The 27528-nt window shown below is 35.3% G+C and overlaps 1 protein-coding gene across 1 annotated transcript; it reads right to left on the bottom strand.

Moving 5' to 3' along the window:
• Positions 1-9259: 9259 nt before the first annotated feature.
• LOC114308198 (uncharacterized) lies at positions 9260-13268 on the bottom strand. Its single transcript, XM_082889143.1, has 8 exons — positions 13135-13268; positions 12800-13077; positions 12560-12645; positions 11065-11948; positions 10636-10954; positions 10195-10554; positions 9691-9847; positions 9260-9606 (listed from the first exon to the last, which is right to left on the bottom strand). Exons 1-8 carry the CDS (start codon positions 13266-13268, stop codon positions 9260-9262), a joined length of 2565 nt encoding a protein of 854 aa, XP_082745269.1.
• Positions 13269-27528: the final 14260 nt, after the last annotated feature.

Below are 27528 nucleotides of genomic sequence, written 5' to 3'. Positions count from 1 at the left end.
TATTAATGTTTGTAGATGATATTTGAGCTTTGGGTCAATGATGAGAAAATGGGGAGAAAGGCCCTAATTTATTGTGATAAATTGATTTATATAATTAATTTGGGAAAGTTATGGAAATTTGAAATTGAGTTGGAAATAATGAAATTGAGAAGTTATGAGAATGAATGGTGGAGTTGGATTGATTAATCACTCACTTTTGAAAATGTTGATAATTTATCTGTTGATGCATTTATTATCTGTTTAGAAATAATTGCTTTGGGCTATCGGTGGAGGATAGTCTTGATTGTTGTAGACACTGCATGATGATTAAGTGAACTAAAACTAATCAACTGAATATGTTATTGAATATGACGGATAAAATAACACATTGAATATGTGCTTTGCTTGATCATTGTATATGATGAGTGTTTGATACATTGTATATGTATGTTGTTTGGGAGGAGATAGGGGATGTACTCTTAAACCGGATGTTTGGGAGGAGATAGGGGAAGGACTCCAGTGATAACAAAGTTGGCCGGAGTGTCCGGGGTGAAAGTCCCGAAATCCTTATTGCGTTTGCGTAACGTAGATAAATAAAAGTATTGAAGTATTGTCGATATGAGTTGTAATCTCATTTGAAATTGAAGTATTGTTGATATGAGTTGTAGTCTCATTTTATACAGCCTGGAAGAACAGGAAATCATGATTATGATTTGGTTTGGATTATGGAATGAAAAGGAATGGAAATTTTTTATATATATATATATATATGTATATATGATTATGGTTTGGTTATGAAAGGGATATACGTTTGTTTATATGAGTTAAACATTTATCAAATGCTAATGTTTTAGTTATTGCTCATATTATGTTTAGCATATCTCTACTAGGCGTTGGCTCACCCTATATGGGACATCATTTTCAGGTTCAGGTGATATGCTGCCTCCAAGGACGTAGCTTGGGAGGCTCAGAGGCTGAAGAACTTTTGTTGTTATCTTTTTGTGTATTACATGTAAATTCAAGCCAAGGGCTTATTTTGTATATAGAGTTAGAACTCTTCTTTTGTTGAACCCAAGTGTTGGCTTAGAAAGTTGTAAGCCCATAGGGCATTTACTTTTGATGTCAACATGTAATACTTTCGTACTTATTACTCTGATGAATGGAATTATGCTTTATCCTCATATGTCTATGCACGTCATGAATGTATGATTTGTGGGTTTATTTTGAGGGCGTTACAACTTGGTATCAGAGGGTACCGGGTTTGAATACTTTGGGTACGTGGGAAGTGGTTAGTACCACAATGGGTTTGCCTCGCTTGTTAGAGACTTATGTATGATATTATGTGCTTATGTGATAACATGTTTATGTGACTACTTGGGTATGTGATTTAGTTTCTAGGATGTTGACTGGATCCTTGGGTTTCTGGGAGTCCTATTGGAAAAACACTTGATCAATACTGTTTCTAACTAGAACTCTAGCAACGCCACGGGACTGTCATTATCCGGAAATGAAATTCGTAAGTGCTTATGTGATTATGTGCTTACATGGAGTGAATTACTGTTGTCCAATGTATTAGGACGCGATTGAAATAGCTTCGGCACATTTGTGACTGTGCTAATGTTTTCGTTACCTTTATTAGGATGTCAGGATGAGGACGTGGTGGTAGGCGAGGTAGGCCTAGGAGGCAGGAGATGCCTATACCGGATGAGATTCCGGTGCAACAGGAAGGTGTTGGTCAGGCCAATGTGGCCGAGCCAGTAGGTCAGCAGGCCATGGACGCCTTTGCCTGCAAGATGGCAGGAACATTGAGGGAATCCATAGACATTCTCAGGGCTGAGAATCAAGTCCAAGCCCATGTTGCTGAGACAGGGCCGTCCTTTTTGAAGCGGGTGTTCTTTCGGTCTAATCTGGACGAGTTTGTAGGAGATCCTAAAGAGCCACTAAGGGCTGATGAGTGGCTTGAGCAGATGACGAAGACGTTTGAGATGCTTGGCATCGAAGACGGGGCTTTGAAGGTGACCTTGGCGTCTTTCCAGCTGAAGAGAGACGCGGGTCAGTGGTGGAAGTTCGTGCGTGGTCGTATTGGAGGGACATGGGAGGCTTTTATTGGTGCCTTTTAAGAGAAGTTTTTGTCTCCCGCTGTTAGGGAGAAGTTGAGGGATCAGTTCTGTTAGCTTAAGCAGCTGAATACACCAATGGCCGAGTTTGAGGCCGTATTTACTAGTTTATCTAGATTTGCACCTAAGCTAGTGGCTTCTGAGGAACACCGTTGTCTTGAGTTTGAGAAGAAGTTGAGACACGGGCTCAAGACTAGGGTTGCTGGGTCCATGACTCAGGAGTATGGATGCCTTGTGGATGCTGCGGCACATCTTGAGATTATTATGTAGGAGGAGGATGAGAGGATGAGGGGCTCCAAGATGAGTCAGGATGGCCAGGGGGATGGTAGGAGGCAGAGGGGTTCTCACCTTCAGCAGTCTCAGGGTGCTTTTGCGAGATCTACCTTTCCAGTACCGAGTTCAGGCTTTGGGAGAGGCAGTCAGGGAGACATTACTTGTTACAAATGTGGTCAGTTGGGCCACAAGTCTCCAGCTTGCCCGCAGAGGGGAGGAGGACAGAGAACAGCTTCATCTTCGGCTCGACCTCAGAGCCAGAGTCAGGGTAGAGGCTAGCCGCTCTCGTGTTACCAGTGTGGTCAGGCGGGGCACCTGAAGAGGTTTTGCCCGCAGTTGAGTGGTACATCTGGTTCGAGGTAGACTCAGAGCCATCAGCCAACTCAGTTAGTTCAGGCCTCGAGGGCCAATCAGGGAGCCTCATCGTCTCAGTCTGTACAGCAGTCGTATGCTCCGAAAGGTGAGCAGGTAGATCAGAGATCTTCTGGGCGCGTGTATGCTGTTACCGCACAGGATCTTGTACCGGCTCCATCTGTTGTGAGAGGTACCTTTTTGTTTTGCAACTCGGTTGCCAATGTGTTGATTGATACGGGTGCATCCCATTCCTTTATATCTACTGCATTTGTATCTATTTTGGGATTGGAGTTGGCGCAGTTAGCATCTCCTATTTGTGTTGTATCACCTGTTGGGGGTGAATTGATTTTGAAACAGGGGTGTAGAGGGTGTGATATTGAGGTCGCCGACCGCCGGCTTCCATTTTCTTTTGTACTTATGGCTATGTCGGGTTTTGATGTGATTTTGGGTATGGACTGGTTATCGTCATACCGGGCTGTTATTGATTGTTACCGCCAGAGGGTCACTGTATGTACCTTGAGCGAGGATTGTTTCCATTTCTAGGGGGATCGGCTTGGTAGAGTGTTGCCACCAGTGTATGATTCGCGAGGGCGAAGTGAGCTTAGTGGTCTTCTCGCTAGCTTTATGAGTAGTGAGTGTGATGAGATCCAGATTGAGTTGTCCAGAGTGGTTTGTGAGTACTCGGACGTCTTTCCCGAGGACCTTGTTAGTTTGCCACCCCATCGAGAGATCGAGTTTGCTATTGACTTAGTGCCTGGCACGACATCGATTTCCATGGCACCGTATCGTTTTGCCCCAGCCGAGTTGAGTGAGTTGAAGATTCAACTCCAAGAGTTGCTGATTCAACTCCAAGAGTTGCTAGATAAGGGCTTTATTCGTCCTAATACTTCGCCGTGGGGAGCACCGGCCCTCTTTGCTAAAAAGAAAGATGGTGCCTTGAGACTTTGTATTGATTACCGGAAATTGAATCGGGCTACGGTTAAAAACAAATACCGTATGCCTCGTATAGATGATCTGTTTGACCAATTGAAAGGGTCCCGTTGTTTCTCTAAGATAGATTTGAGATCGGGTTACCATCAGTTGAGGGTCAAGGAGGAGGATATCTCGAAGACGGCATTCCGTACAAAGGTTAATGTTTATAAGTCATAAGGTTTATGTTTCGAATGAAACACTTCAAAATCATAATGATTATCAATGTAGGAAAGATTGTTCTTGTTTAACGGGTGTGATCGAAAAAAGTTGCAGGACAAGCCTCATCCACCAGATGTAAAACATCTCCTCGGCTCGCTCATTCAACGTGAGAAATATGAATATTATTTTAATTCGTTCATTGCTATATTGCATGTTTGATCAATTTGATTTATTGATGTGTAGTTTGCAAAATTTGAAGGTTTAAATTTAATCATGATAGCCTCTTCAATCATCTCTGTATGTGGAACCAATGCGAGATGATAAAAAATATTCAAGTTTTTTAAATTCTAATTTGATCTGAGGGACCATGACTATAAAGATTTTCTTAAAGATATGCACACAAAAAAATGTCAAAACATTTAACACAGAATTGGCTATAAAAAGTATCAACTGGTTCATAATCAACGATATCAGCTGGATCACCTATAAAGATTCATATGGCGAATGAATAAATTACTTTGAAAGCAAGATTAGAACAATTTACAATGTTACATTAGGCAAAGCAATTTGAATGTTTCAAGAGTAAGAAATTCGATACTGTCAAAAAAATGTCCAAATGGAGTGTCCATTTTGATACTCTCATTTTCTTTTTTATGACTCCAAAATAAGGTTTGTTTCAACACAAAATTCGACATCAAGAATATCAGTTGGATCATCCTATAAAGATTCATATGACAAATGAATAAAGGACTTTGAAAGCAAGATCAGAACTATTTACGAAGTTACGTTAGGCAAAGTAATTTAATTTAAATATTACAAGACTAAGAAATTCGATACTGTCAAGAAAATGTCCAAATGGAGTGTCCATTTCGATACTCTCATTTTCTTTGTGGTCAATTATCTAAAAGTTCTATTGGTAAGATTGGTATTTCATCAAGTTTTCATTCCTTCATATTTTCAAAATATTTATATATATATATATATATATATATATATATATATGACTATTTTACTCTTATTAAATGGTGAAAAGAATTGAGAAATGTCAATTCATTGAGTACCAATAAAAATTTGTTAGGTGTTATAAGTGCACAATGCTTTCAATCAATCACCAAACATTGTATCTCATGTCTCAATACAAAATTATGGCCCCAGTTAGGGCTGAGCAAGGAATCCGTGAAATCCGTAATCCGATCCAGTCCAGTCCAATCCGATAGGTTTGGATTGGTTTTTTGAATCCGTGGTTCGGTTCCGGATTGAATAATTAAAAATCCGTAGTTCACGGATTGGTTTCGGATTGAATCCCACGGTTCCGGATTGGAACCGATCCGGACCGTATACAAATAGTCTATATTTTTATTATACATCCTCCCCCATAGTAGCTTTTCTTATTCTATGTAAAATCTAAACTCAAACCTAAAATCGTATAATATCTTCTTTTATTACTTTTGTTTGTTAGTTTTAAGTTTTAATTTGCAATGGTCTAAATACTTATGGTGAAACCAATTTTCTTATGGTTGTTTAAATTCTAGAACAATATGTCGTTATTATAGAAAAACATGTTGCTATTATGGAACTAATATAGCGCTATGTTTATATTTTTATGAAATTCAAGTGTTATATATATATTTTTGTTATTTAATTATGTGAATCCGTAGTTCTAAACCGATCCAATCCGTATTTAAATGGATTGGTTCGGATTGGTTCCATGATTTAAACGGATTGGATTGGTTCCAATTTTTTAGGAACCGTAAATAACGGATTGGTCCTGGTTTTATCTCAATCCGGTCCAATCCGGACCATGCTCACCCCTAGCCCCAGTTTCTCTACCAATCACAAATCTTTTGAATGTGGCATTAATTTTGTTATGGGTAAACTACCAATAGGTCCTAATAGTTGGACTTAATTCCCATCAAGTCCTATTGAAAATAAATCTTGGTAAAATTGTCGCTAAAAATAATTTTTTTTGTGACAATTTTTTATATATGTTGCTAAAAATTGACAATTAGTGATTTTTTTTGTCATGATTTTTATAAATTGTTGCTAAAACTTACAATTAGTGACATTTTTTTGTGACAAATTTTTTCCATAGGGCCTACTAGACAATAAGTCTACTTATAAGAACCTAAACGTAAGTACCCCTTTCGTTATCTCAAAACTTATAAACTTCATAACTTTTATTATACACATTTATTTTTAATAAAATTTATATATTTTAGAGTCGACATAATGAGATATATCAAATAAGACTAATATTGAATATAAAATTTATAAAAATAAAATATTATTTTTTTAGCTATACAAAACTAACAATTTCTTAGTTTGCGAAACTATCTAGTAAAACTAAGAAATTTCTCAGTTTTTTTCCAGTCCTAATTGAGAATATTATCAGTTTTTGAGAAATTTCTCAATTTTTTTCAATTTTAAAACTGAATCATTTTTTTCAATTTTAAACTGCAAATACTTTCAATTTTAACCTAAAAAAATTGAAAAAATTAGACCAAAACAATGTTGTTAGTTAAGTAAATTAGAGGGGAAATTATTTATAAGTCTTATTTGGAAGACTTATTTAATGTGAAGTCCTATGAATATTCGTTTAGAATTTGAAATCCTATTTAAATAGGAATGTGTTTCATAAAGTCCTATGAGCTGTAAATGAATGATATTAGTGTACTATTATACTCTTAATTTATTTTCATACTGTACCTTATTTTCTCATTCATCATATCATGTTTGGGAATGTTTTTAGAAAAGACAAGTCTACAGGCAACGATAGTGCGAATTTTTTTTGCCATGATCTCGGGATTCCAATGCATTTTCAAAATGTTACTTAAATGGATGTGGATATGGTCGATGATATGATGAAGTTTGAGGGTTATGTGTTGATTCCTTCGACAGATTTCGACTTCAATTAGTTAAGGGGAAGATGTATGTTTTTTTTTGTTGTTGAAGTGTGTTGATATTTGTTGAAGTGTGTATTGTTCATCTTTAATAGTGTATAGAAAATCTATTACACTCATTGATAGACACACTTTGGCCAATGTTCTTATTGAATGTGTGTATTTGACATTGTGATGGTTGATGCATTTTAATATGTTTGATGCGGCGGGGAGGGGGGGTGGTGTGTATGGGTTCAAGGGTTGGGTTGGGCTATTTGGTTTTGGTTGTTAATTTGATGTCGAATGTGAACCGCGTGGCAATTGTACATTAGGACATGGATGATTGTGTTGCGATGTATGTTACATTTAGTGTGTAAATTTAATCCACATATACCATGTAGTAGATGACATTTGTGTGTTTGTTCGATTGTATACGTGTCTGAATATGTATCGTGTCTTTATTGTAATTAGTGTTTACATACATGTCACAGTACGCTGTGCAAAATTATTGGGGATTTAGGTTTGTAATTGAATATGGATTGAATCCAATCGCTCGATGTTGAAGTTACACTGGGTTAGAGGTGATGGTGGTTCAATACATGAGTTAGGTTGGGATGTTGCATGTTACACTTAGGAGGTTACATTATTCATAATCAACGGTGGAGTATTGGAATGTCACGTTGGGTTTGAGATGAGAAGCATATGAGAATATCACGATGGGTTTGGAATGTTACATGTTATATTTACGTTGGGTTTAGGATGAGAAGCATATGAGAATGTCATATTGGGTTTGAAAATGTTATGATATTATATGTTACATTTATGTTTTGAATTTCAAATTTCCAACCATATAGATATGATCACAATCTATAGTAACACTGGATTTCCCATATATAGTATTGTCATTGATGAAGTTATTTTAAATTTCAGAAGCATATGGGAATGGCACGTTGGGTTTGAGAATGTCACATTAAGCTTGGGACGTTACATGTTACATTTACGTTTTGAATTTCAAATTTTCAACTATATAGATATGATCACAATTTATGGTAATATTGAATTTTTCATATATGGTATTGCCATTAATTAGGTTATTTTGAATTTTAAATTTCTAACCATATAAATATGATCATAATCTATGGCAACATTGAATTTTCTATATATGATATTATCATTAATTAGGTTATTAATTAATTAAAATTAGGGCAGCTGTGTCCACAAGAAAACCACATTACCTATTAGGTTATAAGTTTTTTCATAGGATCATATCTTATATAAGTCTTCTAAATAGGACTTATAAATAATTTATCCTAAATTGGACTTTAAAAATTGTTAGTTGAGTAAAATGGTTTAAATTGTAAATTTATAATAAAAAACATATTTTTATTTTTATATAATTTTTTATTTGATATTAATCTTATTTGATAAATTTTGCTGCATTGATTCTACAAATATAAATTTTATAAAAAATAAATATATTACAAAAGTTATGATAATTGAAAGTTTTAAAAATTAAAATAAATGTTAAATTACCATACTTTTGTATAAACAATTACAAATGATAAACAATTCTTATTTGAAGAGTAATTTCGTCTATTAAATATTAATGGCACTTGAAAGACCAAAATATCTTATCTAAGACATGGGTGTAAATGCCCCATTTCTTTTGTGACGTCAAAGTAATGTTTCTTTCCTTTATAGTCTTTCACCTTTTCAATGGAAGGCTAGCATCAACTTGATTCAAAGGCCATTATTAGCCTTCTAGGATATACTATGATGACATTTCATCCTTCCATTATATTCTAAATTTTTTTAAATTATTTTAATACATAGGAGAGTTTTTTTATATTTCTCTAAAAAACTTGAGGACTTTGTGGATTTTTTTAGACTTCAACAATGTTCTATTAGATTTCAGATTGTTTTACGATATTCTAAAACCTTCTAAATTTCTTTAGAATTTTTTGGAGTCTTCTACATTCTCCCAACATTCTAGAATGATGTGAAAGACTCTAAAAATTCCAACATAACATTCAAGTAAAACTCATAATTTCATATTTATGTTGTTTTTATTTTTTATGCAATAAATTTTCTTTAAGTTTGTGATTTGTCATTAATATAACTACAAATTAATTAGTGAAGAAAACATAAGTTCTCTTTTCTCTGAAGAAGGCAGGATAGAAATGAAGAAGTCTCTCTTGCTGATACTGAAGAAGTGGTCCCCGAACAACATATAAGGACACTGTTTTCCTTCTTTTACATTCTTTTTTTTTTTTTGATAGTATTGTTGGCCAATGAATTTCTCTATGAATTAGTTTCTTTGGTCCTTTCTTTTCCCACTGTAATTAGACTAGGACACTGTTCATTTCTAATAACTACAATATCTTGATTTTCTTTGTTTTTTTGGTACATCGGAAATGAAAGACAAAACAAAGAAGGAAAAACAACAAAAAAACACAAAGCAGGAAAGCAAATCGGGAATTAAGTCCTCTGATAAGCCGTTCCAATCATGTCAGCCACTAGCTGACTTCAGACTTCAGCAAGAGGTTCCTCCATAACCACAAGCTGATCCATTTGGTTTGAACCCATTTTTGCGAGCATGTCGGCGCACTTGTTGCCTTCTCGCATGATGCTGTGAATAGTGCAATTGCATCTTCGAATAAGATGCCTTGAGTCTTCAACAATATTATGAAACGAGCAGTTTTGTAATGGCCCTTCAGTTAACAGATCTTTAGCCAAGGATGAATCAGTTTCAATGATTACTTCATGCAGTCCTTTCTCTAGCACAATCGTCAATCCTCTGTACAAGCCCCACATCTCAACTTCCAAGCTTGAGCAAGAGTCAAGCTTTCCAAAATACCCGCATAGCCAAATTCCTGTTTCATCTCGAAAAACTCCCCTAAATCCACCTTATCCTGGATCTCTTCTGGCGCTTCCATCAGTATTCAATTTGATCTTACCTGTAAGAGGAGGCAACCACTTAATTAAAATGGGAACACTTGTTGAAGATAAAGACATGAAAAAAGCTTGTTTAATCTCATTAACATAATTATGAATAAGAACTAAAGTATTTTGCCAAGATGAGTCTATGTTATCAAAGACTTTTCGATTATGTTCCTTCCAGATTTGCCAAATTGTAACAGCAAACATCAAACTCCAACTTGGGTCCATGCTAATTAGAACCCGTAAATTCCTTGTAAGCCAATCAATTAAGTTGTATTGACTTTCCATATCAAACTAGTGCCTACCCTTCAAATTAGTCCAAAGGATTCTTGAACTAGAGCAATCCCGTAATAGATGCTCAATGTTTTCAACATGGGAATCATATCTAGGGCAATTGGCATTCTCCGTAAACCCTCTTCTCATTCTCATAGCATTAGTCAACAGTTTCCCATTAAAAACCAACCACAAGAAGCCTTTGAGCATTTGTGGGATTTTTAATTTCCAAACCCAATCCATATCACAGAGGTTATCCCCTTGATTAGAATGAATTTACAACCAGCAACAGTGGGGAACTCCCCACTTGTTGAACCCTTCCAATGAGGAAAATCCGGGAAGGTAACAAACCTGGGAAGTTTAACTTGCAGCACACAATCCATGGCTTCAATAGGAAGATGAGGTTTGATAGAATCCACATCCCATTCACCCTCAGCAGTTATAAGATTATCAACAGTCTCCATGTTAATGGAATCCCAATTTGGGTATTGAGATGCTAAAGTAGCCTCCCCACACCACCAATCATGCCATATTCTCACTTTAGTACCATCACCAATGCCCCATTTGATGCAATTTCTCAAAATGTCTCTGGTTTTAAGAACTCCTCTCTAGATATGAGAGGAGCTCCTTCTGCCAGAATAAGAGAGAAATTTATCATTATTCAAATATTTGCTTTCTAACACTCTCACCCACAAACAATTGTCCTTGCACAACAATTTCCACCCTATCTTAGACGTAAGAGCCAAATTGTGGTTTTTAGCCTCCTTGAGGCCAAGGCCTCCCATTCTCTTACTCTTGCACGCATTGGCCCAATTAACAAGATGAAATTTCTTGTTATTCACAGTGTCACCCCATAAGAAGTTCCTAGTTAACTTATTAATCTCTTTGTAAATGTACATAGGAACATCAAGAGTTTGCATAGCATAAGTAAGGAGAGCTGAGGTTACCGACTGAATAAGAGTGGCTCTCCCAGCCAGAGAAAGCAAATTAGCTTTCCACCCAGTGAGTCTATTTTGAATTTTATCAAGAATAAATTGAAATGACTCCTGCTGCACTTCTTATGAAGCAAAGGAATGCCTAAATACTTACCCAAATCTTAGGTCAGGAAAATGCCACACAAATTGCTCAAGGACTTGGCTTTCAAATTTTCAACATTGAGAGAAATAAAAAGCTTGGATTTAAGAAGATTAATCTTGAGACCAGATTGCAAACTGAACTCATTCAAAACCCCCATGATATTCTCACAATTTCTCTCATCAGCTTTACCAAATAAGAGAAGGTTATCAGCAAAAAATAGATGGGATATGACAGGGCCATTGGCAGAAGCGTTAACCACTTTCCACCCCTTGCAAGCAACTTTATCAATGATCATGTTAGACAATATTTCCATACATAAAACAAAAAGATAGGGAGAAAGGGGGTCCCCCTGTCTCAAACCCTTCTCCATATTAAAAGCAGTTAACTTTTCACCATTCCAGAGGACAAAAGCTTTGATATTAGTAACACAATTCATAATGAGATCAATCCAATGATCATTCAAATTAAGTTCAACCAGAGTAAGATGAAGAAAATTCCAAGACACATTATCATAAGCTTTCTCTAAATCAATTTTCAAGATCAAGTCACCTGTTTTATCCTTTTTACCTCTGAGAGTGTGAATAATCTCCTGAGCAATGATGATATTATCACAAGTAGTCCTTCCATGGATAAAACTGCTTTGGAAAGGACCAACAATGGAGGATAACAAATGTCTGAGTCTATTCACCAACACTTTAGTAAGAGTCTTATAGAGAACATTGCAAAGACTAATAGGTCTAAAATGGTTAATTGATTCAGGATTATCGACCTTAGGAATAACGGTAATAAGGGTGTCTTTAAAGTTTTCAGGATTGCAAACAGAGAGACCAACAATATCCCAATGGGTATGATAAAAAAGGGACTGGATACCATTACTCCCTGGGGCTTTAAAGGCTTTAATACTTTTGATAGCCTCCCACACATCCTAGTTAGTAATATGTTTAGAAAGGGAAATGTTATCTTTATTGGAAAATTTGGGTTGCAAATTAATGGGGCTAAAAGAGGTGTGAACAATAGCATCATATTTAAACAAATCACAAAAATAATTCAGGACATGAGAGCAAAGGTCATCAGGATTAGAAATCCAACCCCCCTCCCTATTCTTCAGAGTTGTAACTCTCATTCTTCTTCTTCTAGCAATGGTAGATATGTGAAAAAATCTAGTATTCCGCTCCCCTTGGGTAATCCAATTAGCCCTAGACTTTTGGAACCATAAAAGTTCCTCTTGGTAAAGGATAGTGTTATAATCTTTGACAAGTTCTTTCTCAAGCAAAAATAGATTATGAGAATAAATACGAGATTGAGATTTTTGAATACCTTCAATCCTACCCAAGAGCCACCTTTTTTTTCCTGAAAATATTTCCAAAATATTTTTGTTCCAACTCAAAGCATTTTTAGTAAGCAAATCCATGGCCTCAAGAACAGAAAAATGACTATCAGTCCAAGACTTTTCAATAACATTTTTGAAACTAGAATCTGTAAAGCAAGTAGCTTCCAAACGAAAAGGTCTAGCTGAGGAATTAGGAGAATTCATACCTTGAGTGAAAATAACCATGGGAGAATGATCAGAGTGAGTTCGGGGAAGATTCTTAACCGCTTCTTCTGTAAAGCAAGTCTCCACTCTGTATTGTGTATTGCACATAGCTTAGTCAAGTCTTTCCATTGTATTAGCAAGGCCTTGCCGACCATTAGACCAAGTAAGATTAGGGCCAGAACAACCTAAGTCCATGAGATTGCATCTGTTCAGTCTTGCATTGAATTTTCAAGTTCTAATACTGCTTTGGTTTGTTGAGAAACTTCTCTTCTCCCCTTGTGATGCGATATCATTAAAATCCCCTGCCACAAGCCAAGGATGGTTCATGTTATCTGTCGCAGTTTCCAAATTTTCCCACAGATTATACCTAACTCTAGGATTAGGGCTAGCATAGATGGCTGACAAAATCCAGTCTGAGTGATTATCTCGTTGAATCTTGGCGTGAATGAATTGAGCATTCACCTCTAAGGCTTTAACGGTTGCACGAAATGGATCCCACAGAATCCAGATACCACCACTCCTGCCCACAGGATCCACATGAGATGAAGCGGTGAAACCCAACTTGTTGAAGAACTACCCCATAGCACTGAGCTCAACTTTCATTTCCATTAAAGCTAAAATCAGTGGCTTGTAATTCTGAACCAATTCTTTCAGAGTTCTTCTGAAAATCTTGTTGCCTGCACCTCTACAATTCCATATGAGGAGCTTCATGGAGACAGAGTTAGGGTATGAAGGAAGGGGAACAGAATCAGGCATTCCCAATATCTTTCTCACTTTCAGATGATCGAAGACCACCGAATTGATGGAGCTCACTCGGACTGAGATGTTCTTTTCTCCGTAGTGATTCATCTCCTCTTGCTCTATGATGAGGCAGGCTTCTCCTATCCACCACTTTGTGCTTACTAGGTGAATGGCTTCTTTCTCTTGATCTATGGAAAGATAGATTGAGTTGGTTTGAATCTTGTGTTGATTTTCTTCGGGTATCTCCATGCTCAACCAATTTCTCTAAGATAGGGGTCCTCGTGAAATATGAAACCAAGGGCAGTGGGTCAGGTGGTTCTATAACTCTTGAAATAGCAGGTTTAGAGACTTTCTCAGCAGAGAGAGCTTTAGAGTTATTGCCAGCTATAATGATCATCTCAGAAGTATTGCCTCTGACTTGATCTGAATTTTCCATCAAGACATCACCAGAACTTAGCGTACCAAAGGGGTTTGGAGTGACAATACCTGTAGCTGTTGAGGGGCTCTCTTTTTTGTGCAAATCTTGAAAAATCTTGCTTTGATTCGTGGGGCTGTCTCCTAAGAATACACCACTGTTTTTATGATGGGTTTTGGCTGAATCACTCATCTGGGCCTTCCTTTTGCCTTCAAATTTTTGCTGTTTCCTACCAAGTGGAATACTTCTTGGGCCTTTTCTATTCACTAGCATCCATGGGCCATAGTTGGTTTCATTAATGAATGAGTTGGAATTATTCTCTTGGCCTAACCCATCTCTTGCTTTTGTTGGTGTTTCAAACCCCTCCACTCCAACGGTAACATTTTGACCTGGTTTCTTAGACGGCAAGCCCTCACCGGAAGGTCTCGTCGGAGCATCACTACAATTTTCCTTGCGGTGCCCTACTCTACCACAGAAGAAGCAAAATGAATGGAGGTGTTCATATTCTATACCATAGGTATACTTACCAATAGTGAAATGAGACTTTAATGGTTTGTTAAGATCCATCTCCACACATACTCTTGCAAACCTTCCTCGAGATGAAGTAGCTGTATTAATATCAATCTTAAGTGGTTTACCAATTTCTTTGGCAATATGGAAAAGTACCTTCTCATTGTAATACTTTATTGGAAGTTGGGGAAACCTAACCCAGATAGCAGAAGAGATTTCCTTTGGTTGGGAGGGTTTAAAGTCGTGCTTCCACTTTCGAACGGTGAGGTAGTGATCTAGAATGATCCAAGGTCCACAAAATCTTGATTTTCCATTCTATCGTAATACAATATTGATGTAGGAATTCATGTATTCACCTTTTAATATGCTCATTTGACTGTTGAATGATTGAGACTTAAATGTGAGGCTTCAAATTATTTGTCCACAATGCAACCCTGCAAGCTAGCGTTCTGTACCATATGACAATGTCTTTAAGTTTCGTCCTTCCTTAAATTCTAAGATTGTGTTTGGTTGAGGAATTTTGAGAGGAATTTAAAAATAAAAATAAAAAATGTGTGTGAAATTAGGTAAAATGTAAGTATATTTTATTCACATTACATCTATCCACTACAAAAAATTAAGGTTTTAGAGACCAAAATTTAGGGATAAAATTATTTTTTAGCAACAAAAATTAGACATTAGTGATGAATTATTATCTTTTTAGGACCAAATTTTTTGTCTCAAAAAATAAACCATTTTGAAATCAAATTATTTTGTCCCTAAAAGTCTATTTATTAGTGACATTTTCAAAACTTTGTCGCTAAAAGCCTTGTTTTGGACTTTTTGGGACGACCTTTTAGCGACTATCCTCATAATAATAGAAATTGGTCTCTAAAAGTCTTTTGCGACAAAATTTTCACTTTTAGAGACCAAAATATTTGGTTTCTAAAACTCTTATTTGTAGTAGTGATCTTTTTCCTTTCTCTTTTCAAATCTCTTACCAAATCCTCCAACCAAATATGACCTAAAGTTTCTTAGCATCTCCTTTCAAAACTACTGAAAAATCTAAGATCCCTGAGATTTTGATTTGTGATTATGTTCCAATTTATAAACAATAAATACAATCTTAATCAAACAATCAAGGACAAATCGACACAACGATTTAACATGAAAAAATCACAATTGGAGCCATCTAATTGTGATTAAAAAACAATGAGCCAAAGCCACAAAATAATCTACTAAGAAGACAAAAAAAAAAATTATACAAGTGTATCCTCAATTACCTAGCGAATCCACCCTCAAATTGAATTGATTCGAATGTGCCTCTTTGACTACCGTCTTTACCCTGGAATTGTCTTGCCCAACGTTGAATCAACAATATTGATATCAAATCCATGACGATAAGCCACTCCGGAATCCACCAAAGCTTCAGGCTCAAGTTTCCCGGAATATAGCGAAGAACAACTCTCTTTTTTGTGAATAAAAGGAAAACAAACAAAACCTTGATGATGTTGATATAAAGTTCATGGATCCATTGGTTACTCTTAAATCATCAAAGAAATACCCATAAAACCTCTAATAGGAAACACTCAATTTTTTCTTTCTCTTTGCAAATCTAGATGACTTAAACCCTAAAATGAGCGAACAACGCACTTCATAGTAAACTAGATCATAAAAATCGCTCGAGTGCACATTTCACCGCTCAAGTGGTGTGACTAAAGGTGGTGTGAAACATACAAGCTGACCGCTCCAACGGTAAAAATTTCTTTCTAGAAGTTTTGGTGCTCTGCAAAAGTACTAGATAATCATTTTCTTCGTTCTAGCTCACAAACGATCGCTCGAGTTGTCAAACAACTTTGACTGCATTTTTGCTTTTTGCTTTAGGGCGCTACCCCTCGACCCTGCCTAGGCATCGCCCTAGACCCGCTATGGGGCACTGCCCCTTGGACCCTCGTGAGCTCGTACATAGTTAGCAAAGTGCCAAACATGAAATGATTAAGATCACAAACTCCTCTACATAAGCACAATTCAGGTTGGATTCGCATCTAGCCACTCATAGCCTCACTGAAACAAAAGGGTGAATAAAATTATAACTGAAAGGAGTTTTGTTAAACGAGATTGCTAATTACAAAAACCTGACAACTATATTGTCACAACTCTTACCTAGTGTCTATGCCAAACAAACAACGTACTTGTCCTCTAGAGTTGGCTTTTGTTAGAATGCCTATCCATAATAAAGTTGATTATCAGTCTAGAAAATTGGTTTAGTAGTAGCAAAAAAAGGATAGACTATACCGATCATACTCCATTTAGGTTACCACCAAGTACATGTAATCAGGGATGTGCATAAGGTTATCCGCCCGTGCCTATTTGGGCAGTTTTGCAGATCGTTAGAGTCGGATGCGGATTAAGATTTTCATATTTTGCGGGTTGCGATCTGGTTGCAGGTTTTACCAGCACCCACACCTACCTGCCCTCATCTGTATACATATATAATTTTTTTTTTTTAAAATCCAAACCGTTAGATTTTCTTGTAAGTTTTGTAAGTGTAATCTTCTCTACTCTTACTCACTTCAATTTGATTATCAACCTTCTAGGCTCTAACATTATAATAATATCACACACTGCTTTATTTAAAATACTTATTCGTAAATTGAAACTGCTTCAATTTTTGACAAATCTAGTTATGTGATACTTTTTTTCTAAGTAAGTTTTTATTTAATTTTCATTCTAATTTTTCGTAATCCAGTTTTAATGGCAGATAGTGTTGAATCTCATGCAATCAAGAATATTTAAAAAATAGGAAAAAAGAAGTCTGAAATTTTGAAGGAAAAAGTTCAATCTGTAAACCGTCTACGACTGCTTGTATATCTGCGAAATCTATCCGCACAAATCTCAACCCGCACTACGGGCGGTTGCGGATTCAATTTTTCCCAAACTGCAAGCATGCGGGTGGGTTCAAACAGCAAACCGAATTGTCAAAAACCAATCTGCGAGCACCCCGTACGTGTAATCGATGCTGTTACCTAGAAGACAACACAAGAGGAGGGTGAAATAATATAAATGAAAAATATTAACCCAATATATAAACAAATAAATTTGTGCAATAATATAAATGAGAGTAATAAAAATGAAATGGGCAAAAGGAAGAGAAATCAAACTTAACGATTTATCGTGGCTCAGCTCAATCCAAACCTACATCCACTTCCCAAATATCCTCTTCAGGAATGTCTTCACTATTTTTCAAATAGTAATATACCCCTAACTTCACAAGTGCTAGTGAACTTTTACAATAAGTGATCAACTCTGATCACTTCGACTAGTTTAGAATCCAGTGTTTAGTTACACCTAACCAAGTGATTTTATCTATAAAAAAATCAATCATAAAAACTCTCTCTTTTGCAAGAATAATAAAAATAAGGGATAGAAAACTCTTTTACAATTTTACTCTAATACTCAATAAATTTTCTCTAAAAAATATAACTCAGCAAAACACAATATAATATAAGAGAACACTAACTTTACAAATTTTTTATTCTTATGCTTTTCTTCAACTAGAGTGTTGCTAATATATATCATCATGAATCTGTCCGTTGGAGACAAGAAGCTTCACGAGTTGAAAATCTATCAGAAAATCGGCAGCACCATTCTTGCACGTTGCCAACTCATCTCTTTTCTTTTTGACAATCAGTGTAATGATATGTAATGTCATGTATACATACATGCAATAAATATTGATTGCAAAGACTATTAGCAAATTAGACAAAATGATATGATTTTCTGTTTTTCAAAAAATATGAAGATATTTTCTTTTTCAACACATAATCTTTACAAATTCTAAATCTCCATTCAAACATGCATACATGCATCTATACCAATTGTTAAATATCCAACAATATATTTTGTGTCAAAAGGTGTGAAATATGTATATAAAAAATTATAATATATCTAATATATTTTAGATAGTATCAAAATTAAATTATAAAATTAACAATCTCTTCCTTTTTGATGAGAGCAGTATATGCATGGATTTGATACAAAATTAAAATAAAAACAATTAAAGTTTTAAATTAATGCACCAATAGATATTTGACAATTAAAGTATATTATACACTATTCAAATTCATATTTCTTCTCCCCTTTTGACATCATCAAAAAAAAAAAAAAGAAGGTTAATGCAAGTGAGGAAAATCAATAGTATCTTTTGTAACAAGAAATATTCAACAATACTAATGCAAGCATTTATTTTCTCCCTCTTCAAAAAATTTTTGACAAACAATTTATGTATATTTGTTATAACTTCTCCCATTTTTGACATAATAAAAACATTTGTGCAGATAAGGAGTAAGACATATAGAAAAATTTGAAGTAATTTCAGAAAATATTTTTAGAAAAACTCTTTCCAAGATTATTCATATAATCAGAATATAATTTAAGAAAACTCCTTCTGAGATGATGCTTCCTCAAAAAAAATCTCCCCCTCAATTATTTACTTATCCTCATAATACTTTTTTTTTTCCTTTAATCTCCGCTGGGGCATTTTCCAAAAGTATAAGTTGCACTATAGAATTTAAAGAAATAAGTTTATGCAATCTCTTCATTTCTATTGTGACTATGAAAAAATTATCCAATCATAGTACAAGTCATTCATACTCATAAGATTTGCAATTTATAAGATGTAATCATATCAAGTTATGCATATGTCAAGAGTACACAATCAAATTTTTAGATTTTTTAAAAAATGTAGCACATGAAACAAATATTACATGAAAATTATTATATTTAATCAATATACTACATCATCAAAATCATCTTAATAATAATGCGACTCAATCAAAATATTTAAAGTTGAGATTTAATCACAAATTTTCAAACATTTTGTGCACACATAAAAAACTAATATCTCTCTTTAAAAACAACATAACAACGTTTCTAGTCAAAACATCAAAATAGTAATAATTTTGTTTTCTCCTATTTTTCTCTATACCTTCACGTGGCTCAAAATATTTGTGTCATGGTCAAAATATAATGTATGCATGACATGGCATGTCATGACAATCATGTATGTATAATGTATTGGAATAATATCTATACTGTATATATAACTAAATGTAGTTGGTAAGTCAAAACGCTCTAAAACTTGAATCTTAAATTCTCATTATTTTGAAAAAAAAAAATATGCGTGGCACTTCCCTTCATCTCCTTTCTCACTCTTCAAGCCTTCTCACTCCTCCCTATATAAAATATAAAATTAAAAGACAATAAAATATTCATCCATATCCATCACCTATAATCTATCTATATATTATATAAGGAAAAAGGAGGTTTTTAGTGATGAGCCTTGTGAGAGTTTCAATATTTCATACTAATTTTCTTAATTTTAAACAATTAAAAAAAAACTCAATTGGTTAGCTTCCATTTAACCATATAAAAATAAAATTCTAATTAGTTTTTGATTTTGTAGCGATCTCGATTTTGACCCAGTCAACTTCGGGTGTCAGCACGTCGAAAGCAAAAATGCAAAATGCATTCGAAATTGCTTACGGGGAAATGTATTTCACGCTCGAGTGACCTTGTTATATCAATCCGTAAATTAGGGTTTCAGATCACTTTTTGCAGCCCCCTCTCTCTCTCTAAAACTCTCCAAATTTCCAGATATAGAGCTTCTCTCTCTAGAAGTCATCTTATCTCTTTGAATTCTCCAAATCCATTGGGATTTAGGCCTAAGTTCTTCACCAAAGTTGGTTATCACCTCGAGGGCTTCATTGTGTGCGGTGGAGATCGAGTTTCGACACCGTAGATTTTGGGGTTTCATCTCAAATTCTCTTTAAAACTTGAGGTAGGGATTTTCTTTAAGTCATATATATATATATATATATATATTTGTAAGATCTAGATGATTTTCGAAATCATCCTTTGATAGCTTCTGAAAATTGATTGTTGATTCAAGAAGTTTATAGCGATCCCGGGTTTGTCCCCTTTATGTACAGTGTTCCGGTCGTAGGTTCCGTGGAGTTGGTGGTTGTATGTCTCGTTGTCATCCTTTAGATTCCGTATGTTTGAGTTTTAGGATGTGTTGGGCGTGTTTCGAACAGGCGGGTTGAGCCTTAGTCCTTTTCCTTGTTGCCCAGAGTTTTGGTGGTACGCTCAAGCGGGTACCCTTGCGCTCGAGCGGAGTTGGATTTTTAGTTGTACGCTCGAGCGGGCCATATCACGCTCGAGCAGAGTTTTCACACTTCTAGTATCTGTGCCTCTGCAAAACTTCTGCAGATGTGTTTTTCACGCTCGAGCGGGTTTCCTTACGCTCGAACGGGTCACGCTCGAGCGGGTCTGTTGGCGCTCGAGCGGGGTGTTCATTGTCTGCGATAGTTCTGAGAGGGGGTAATCTACGCTCGAGCGAACTGGTTTTTGCGCTCGAGCGGATGTATTTTGTTCTTGTGTCCTGGCGCTCGAGCGGGTCCAGTTTTTGTGCTTGACGCTTGAGCGTTCTATTCTTCGCTTGAGCGGATCATGCGTATATCAGTTGGCAGCTGTGCATTTTTTAATCACATTTTCAACATCCTTTCTCTCTCTTACTTTTCCGAAAAAGCCATTTGAGAGCTTCTCTCACTAAAATTCAACTTCTCTCTAAGTATTTATCTAGTATGAGTGATTTCCTCATCTTTGGCCTTTACAAAAGTTGTGTTGATCGTCGAGGGCTACGTTTTGATCCGAGCATATTGAGTTTTGGAGCACTTTGGGTTTCGTCATCTTCTCCCTTTGAGCTCCGAATTTCAGGTAGGGATATCCTACTCCTCCTTATGAGTTTTGTCTTTGAATTTTAGCATTTTGATATGTTGGGGGTTGTTGGGTATTTTTGAGAAAGTTTGGGTCTTTGTGTAATTTTACAAAAGATGGGGGTTTGTTATATGTAAACCTATATGCATGTTTGATAAAGAGAAATGAGGCTAATGTTGAACTAATGAAGAAAATGGAACCTTAGTGTTGTTATGTAGATTATGGGTAAAGCCCTAATTACATTGATAAATTAATTTGTACAATAAATTTAGGGAATTGAGAAATTGAATAGGAAATATTCAAATTAGAAAGATATGGGGTTAAAGGGTGTAGTTGGACTCACTTATCGCTCACCTATAATTAAACTGTTGATAATATATCAAATTGGTGCATTTATTTCCTATTTAGAAATAACTGTATTGGACTATCGGTGGAGGATAGTCTTGATTGTTGTAGGCAATTTATGATGATTAGGCAAACTAAAGCTAATCTATTGAGTATGCTAATGAACATGACAATTGGTTTAATACATCAAAATGTTGTATTGATAGGTTGAATTTGTATATGATAATTGTTTATATACATTGTATTGTGTGGGAGGAGAAAGGGGCTGTACTCCACGGTTTATTAGAAGAATGGGGCTGAACCTCTAAACCGAATCTTGTGACAGTGATACAACACTACAATGTGTATCAGGCTGCGAATTAGAAGTGTTTTTGTTTCATTAATACAGCACTACAATGTGTATTATTTGAGACTTATGGAAGTGTTTGTTTTGATTTGATATAGCACTAAAATGTATATCATTATCATTCGTGAAATATGGAATTGTTTGTTTGATTTGATATAGCACTAAAATGTATATCGTTGAGAAATATGGAAATGTTTTGTTTGATTTAGATATGACACCAACATGTATATCCATCACGAATTTTGAAAGTGTTCTAGTGGGGAATTATGATCTCATCAAATGATTCGGCCAGGGCACTGAGCCTTGTTTACAAACTCTAAGTTGAATAAGAAATGGAAAGTGAATTGTAAAACGGACACGAATGTCATGGAACAGTAATGTGAGGTAAACGAGTGTACAAGTGTTGACCATCTATCAACAGCTAATCTTTTAGTCATTGCTTATAGTTGGTTTAGTGTATTTCTACTGGGCTATGGCTCACCCTATATGGGACACCATTTTCAAGTACAGGAAGCATGCCACCTCCAAGGACATGGCTTGAGAGGCTAGAGGCAGGCAGACGTTTGTGGTTGTGTTATCTTTGTTGTATTATATGTAATTTCAAGCCAAGGGCTTAATGTGTATTTGAGTTAGTACTCTCCTCTTTGTAACCAAGTGTTAACTTGGAAAACTATAAACCCGTAGGGCATTTGCTTTTGTTGTTAACATGTAATGCTTTTGTAAAGAATTACTCTGATGAATAGAATGATGTTTATCTCTTATATCAATACATGTCTAAATTGATGGGATTAATGATATTATTTTGAGGGCGTTACAACTTGGTATCAGAGTGTACCGGGTTCGAATACTTTGGGTACGTGGGAAGTGATTAGTATCACAATGGGTTTGTCTCGCTTGTTAGAGACTTAGATGTAATGTTATGTGCTTATGTGATAACATGTTTATGTGACTACGTGGGTATGGGATGTAGTTTCTTGGATGTTGATTGGATCCTTAGGTTTCTGGGAGTCCTGTTGGAAAGGCACCTGATCAATGCTGTTTCTAACCGGAACTCTAGTAACGCCTCGGGACTATCATTATCCGGAAATGAAATTCGTAAGTGCTTAGGTGTTTATGTGCTTACGTGGAATGAATTACAGCTGTCCATCGTGTTAGGACGCTAGTGAAATAGTTTCGGCACCCTAGTGAAATAGTTTCGGCACCCTGGTGTCCATTTAGTGCTTAGGTGTTTATTTTATTTGATGACTTTAATACATTCTTTTAAATATTGTTTGGCAATTACTTTTTGGAGACTCATTTGAAGAACACTTCCATACATTTTAAGGGATAAAACAAACACATCACTAATTCCTTTTGCTTTGGCCTACCAACCCCGTGATTACCAGAGCCTACTTTTTCTTGGTTATTAGATTTTAGGACAAATTACAAACACCCCCTTGAGGTTTGGTAAAAATGCAGATTTCTTCCTGAGGTTTGAGAAATTACAAATTGCCCCATGAGAGTCAAATTTTCATAACAAATTAGGGAAAATTAGGGGGGAATCTATATGAAAATAAAAACCTCAGGGGACAATTTGTTATGAAAATATAAACCTCAGGGGGCGAGATGTAATTTCTCAAACCTCAGGAGAAAATCTGTATTTTCAACAAATCTCGAGAGGGATATTTGTAATTTGCCCTAAATTTTATTCATTAGTCTTGTTATCCTGCCATATGTATGCATTGTGTATGTATAAAGAAGACTAATAAATATTAGTTTTAAATGTGTAAAACTATCTCTTTTCAGTCCCTTGACTTTGACAGGTTGGTGAGCCATCTCTTCCCTTGGGACTGCCGAATTCACAACATCCCCTTCATCATTAGAGCGTGTTTGGCATAAAAAAATCAATTTTTTTATTTATTAAAACAATTATAAAAAGATAAAATAAATTTTTTAACTTAATACGACAAAACATTACGTCTAATTTATAATCATTTTATTTTTTATTTTCCATAAAGGTAAAAAGATCAAAAAGTCTATCCCAAACGAAACTTTTTAATCCCAAACTAAAATAACTAAAAAGCCAAAAAATCAACTCACATCCCAAACCAACCCTTGTATTACACTTTCCCCAGTTTCTCTCAACTGACCGAGAGTTCCTTATCTTCTCCTCTGTTTTGACTTTCTTCTTCCAAACTCTTCTTTTTTTTTTAGGGGGGGGGGGAGATCAGCCCTTGATCTTCCATTATAAGATTTAGCACTTGGGTAATTTATTTGAGGCCTTTAGGCCTTGTTTGAGAACAGGCTAATTTAGTAACTTTTTGGTTATTTGGTTAAAATATGAGTTAAAAAAAACTAGTATGTTTGAGATGACTTTTTGTCTTTTTACGAAAAGATGTGCAAAAAGTAGAGAGAAAAGAGAATCTTTGACTTTTTGGTATGGGTTGTTGGCTTTTTGGCTAATTTAGTAATTTTTTGGCTTTTTGACTAAAAATGAGGGTTCCCAAACGAGGCCTTAGTAAGTGTGATTTAGTGTGAAGTTTGAGGGATTATTGACAAGTTTGTGGTCATCTTTGAAGATCTTAAAGATTGGTGGTTAATCTCTACTCTTCATTTCCTTTTTGCTATATTTGTTAAAGCTTCTATCCAAGAGGTAGGGTTTTTTCCGTATTATTGTTTTAAAATTCATGTTAGGGTGATTTTGGAAAAATATACCATGATAGGAGTTGAATCATGTGTATATTGTTTATGATAATAACTGGTTATTTTATTTGTCAAAAACCATGTTGAAATGTTATTCCATGTTTGATTTTGAAATTTATTTGAGAAAATCAATTTATGTTCATGAACACATGTAAGAACTATCAAGTTGGAATTAGAGAGTGGTTTTGGGATTAAAAACTCTAAAGGGTGTTATGTTCATGACATTTGATGAATATTAATATATAAATTGTCATCTTTGTTTATTTTTTTTTTGGAAAGGAAAATATGAGATTTGAGCTTTGAACTTGAAACTTTAAAAAGTGTACTCTTGGGTATATTTTCATATTTTTTATATAAATATCATGTTGATTAGTTAACTTTTAAAAAGTTGTGAAATTGTTATTTGTAGAGAATTTGGGAAAGAAAATTAACTATTTAAGTAGCTTGGTATGACATATGGTTATGTTTGAAGGATGAGACATGTTAAGTTATGTTTGGTATTAATTCTTTGGGGAAAATGTGAATAAAATAAACTTACTAATTTAGTGGATTAAATTAGATTGGTTAAAATTTTATATCCTTTATGATTAAAAGTGTGTTATTGAGATTATACCATAACTTTTAATAAAGTAGGATAGAAATGGAAATATTCAATAAGTATGAGATTTTGCGAAAATCATATTAGTTTTCTTGGTTGAGATGGAACAAAGTTGATTGAAAGTTTTGTGTGAGTCAAAACAATTAGGAAATTGATTATTAGTTTTACTAGTTAGAGTATGCGAATATGTTATTTTTGTACCTCAAATTCATATATGAGATACTTGATTTGTAAATTGAAGGTTTGGTTAAATTGGGAGTTGATTACCTATAATCTTGCTATTAAATATATTTTCTATAGATAAAATTGCATGTGGGTATTTGAGAAAGAGAAAGCCCCAATTTGTGAAAGATCCTAAATGTTAATATTTTGGAAGTTGTTGGATTATTTGGAAAAGATTATGTTTGGTTTTAAAATTGTTGAGTTTGATGGAAAACTATGTAAGTTTTGAAAGTTTGGCTTTAAAAAGTGGAATATGGATTGTTTCTAAGTGTTGGGGATCATGGGAGATTCCAAGTTATGGTTGTAACGCCCTCAAAATTAACCCATTATATATTATTGACATGCATTATTTAAAGAAGACATTTTATTAATTCATTCATCAGAGTATTACTAAATAATCGAATAAAATGCCCTACAGGCTTACATCTTTCCAAGCCAACACTTGGATACAAAAATACGAGTTCTAACTCAATACAAGAAAAGCCCTAGGCTTGAGTGTTTACATGTACTAACAAATAAAAGCAAACAACAGAAAAATAGTCTTCAGAATCCAAGTCCTTCCAAGCTAAGTCCTTGGAGGTAGCTTATCCCCTGAACCTGAAAATGATGTTCCCATAAAGGGTGAGCCACAGCCCAGTAGAAATATACTAAACCACATATAAGTAACGAATAAAGCAATAGCATTCAACAGATGGTTAACCAGGATAATCAATTACTTCATTTTACAGTCACATGACACTATTGTCTAAGATACGTTTTACTTCCCAATTTTATCAACATGGCTCAGAACCTGGCCAAACTTACAACAGTGAATTACATATATCGTATTCACATCCTTCCAATATCAACAAACAAATGAGACTCAAGCTCAAATAAATCAAAACACTTCATACTTCCAGATTGATACACATTTTAGTGTTGTATCAATAAAACACTTCTATATAAATAAGCACACATAAAAGTGATGCTAATGGAGTCCATACCCTATCTCCTCCCAAACAAAATCCGGTTTAGAGGTCCATCCCCTATCTTTCCCTAAACCGTGGAGTACATCCCCTATCTCCTCCCACACACAAAACAATGTATGCAAATGCAATGCTCAATCAATACACGTATTTTCTATCAATGCAATAGTCAAAATTTATGACTTAACCAATGTGATTAGTTTCAGTTAATCCTAATCCACATGCAATGTCTACAACAATCACGACTATCCTCCACCGATAGCCCAAAACAGTTATTTCTAAACTGAAAATAACTATGTCCACAATTCAATAGACAAATGATTCAAATTATCCAATTATGCCATTTAATCAATGAATTCCCCAATTCCATGAACTTAACCATCTTTTCCCAATTCCATGAATTACTTATACAAATCAATTCAATAATTCAATTAGGGTTTTTCCCAAAATTTACCAAAGTATTCCCAACATATTAAAATACCAAAACTTAGAACATAACCTATAAAATGGAGTAGGAAATCCCTACCTCAGAGTAAACAACCCAAATGGTGAAGACAGAGATGAGTGCCCAAAGACCAAAATGCTCCAAATTGCCAAATGTTCAGATTAAATGAAAGCTCTCGACTCCCTCTATCTTTTTAATAAAGCAACTAGGGTTGAAACACTCTCTAAACAGATCAAACCTAAGAGAGAAGGTGAGTAGGGAGAGAGAGAGGTCGAACCTAGGGTTTGAAATCAAAAGAATATGAAAAAGACTGATCAAATCCCGCTGCTGTGTATTTAAAGTGGACAGGCTCGCTCGAGCGAAGACTTGGTCGCTCGAGCGACCAGGCACAGAGAATTTACGCTCGAGCCAAGGAAGCCTTGCTCGAGCCAACAACCCAAAAGCTCGCTCGAGCGAAAGAAAGCTCGATCGAGCGAAGAACTCAAACCCTCAGGTCTGAAACCAGACTCACGCTCGAGCGAAGGAACTATTGCTCGAGCGAAGAACAAACTAACTCGCTCGAGCGAAGAAAAGCTCGCTCGAGCCAAGAATGCAAAGCTACAGGTCCAACCTAGACGCAAACTCTCGCTCGAGCTACCAAACCCCGGCTTGAGCGAAGAACCAAAACAACATCTCGCTCGAGCGACAAACTCCTCGCTCGAGCGAATAACCAAAATTCTGAACAGCAACACTTGGTTTCTAAACCCAACCAACCTGAACAAACCTGCCCAACACATCCTATAATTCCAAATGAGAAAAATAAGGAACAACAACAACAACAATTATACAATGACAAAATCTACGGAACAGTCCGGATACAATAATCAAATGGGAAAAGACCGGGGTCGCTATAATGGTTGTATGTTGGATTGTATATCCATATTGTTATCTTTTAATTAATGCATTA

This window comes from Camellia sinensis, chromosome 9, assembly GCF_055761805.1.
Source record: "Camellia sinensis isolate YWXY chromosome 9, ASM5576180v1, whole genome shotgun sequence".
Taxonomy (NCBI): domain Eukaryota; kingdom Viridiplantae; phylum Streptophyta; class Magnoliopsida; order Ericales; family Theaceae; genus Camellia; species Camellia sinensis.
The sequence above is the reverse complement of the archived record's forward strand: the minus strand, read 5'-3'. Positions and strand labels throughout refer to the sequence as shown.